The sequence below is a fragment of the Myotis brandtii genome, unplaced genomic scaffold (assembly GCF_000412655.1).
Source record: "Myotis brandtii unplaced genomic scaffold, ASM41265v1 C39879921, whole genome shotgun sequence".
NCBI classification, from domain to species: Eukaryota; Metazoa; Chordata; class Mammalia; order Chiroptera; family Vespertilionidae; genus Myotis; species Myotis brandtii.
Genome location: NW_005240236.1, coordinates 1 through 244, shown reverse-complemented (window position 1 = coordinate 244; position 244 = coordinate 1). Strand labels below are relative to the sequence as shown.

At 69.3% G+C, this 244-nt stretch overlaps 1 protein-coding gene across 1 annotated transcript; it reads right to left on the bottom strand.

The window, feature by feature from the left end:
- Window positions 1-5: 5 nt before the first annotated feature.
- Window positions 6-239, bottom strand: BLOC1S4 (biogenesis of lysosomal organelles complex-1, subunit 4, cappuccino; the record flags this gene model as incomplete). The annotated part of the gene is made up of 1 exon (XM_005852755.1): window positions 6-239. A coding segment is annotated over one exon (234 nt), but the record flags the coding sequence as incomplete, so codon positions are not given.
- Between the last annotated feature and the right edge of the window lie 5 nt (window positions 240-244).

The window sequence follows — 244 nt, the reverse complement described above, 5'->3', positions numbered from 1 at the left end:
AAGGTGCTGGGGAAGGAGCCCAGCTCCGCCTCCGCCCTGGCGACCTGCTCCTCCATCCGGGCCACGCTGGCGCCGATCATGCCCACGAAGGCCTCCAGCCGGTCGATCTTGCCGTACACCTGCCGCATCTCCGTGGCCTTGGCGTGGATGCGCGGCACGCCCTCGCTGACCACGTGGGACGAGTCGCCGCGCAGCATGTCCAGCATGCCCACGAACTCGTCCACCCTGGTCAGCAGCTCGTCCA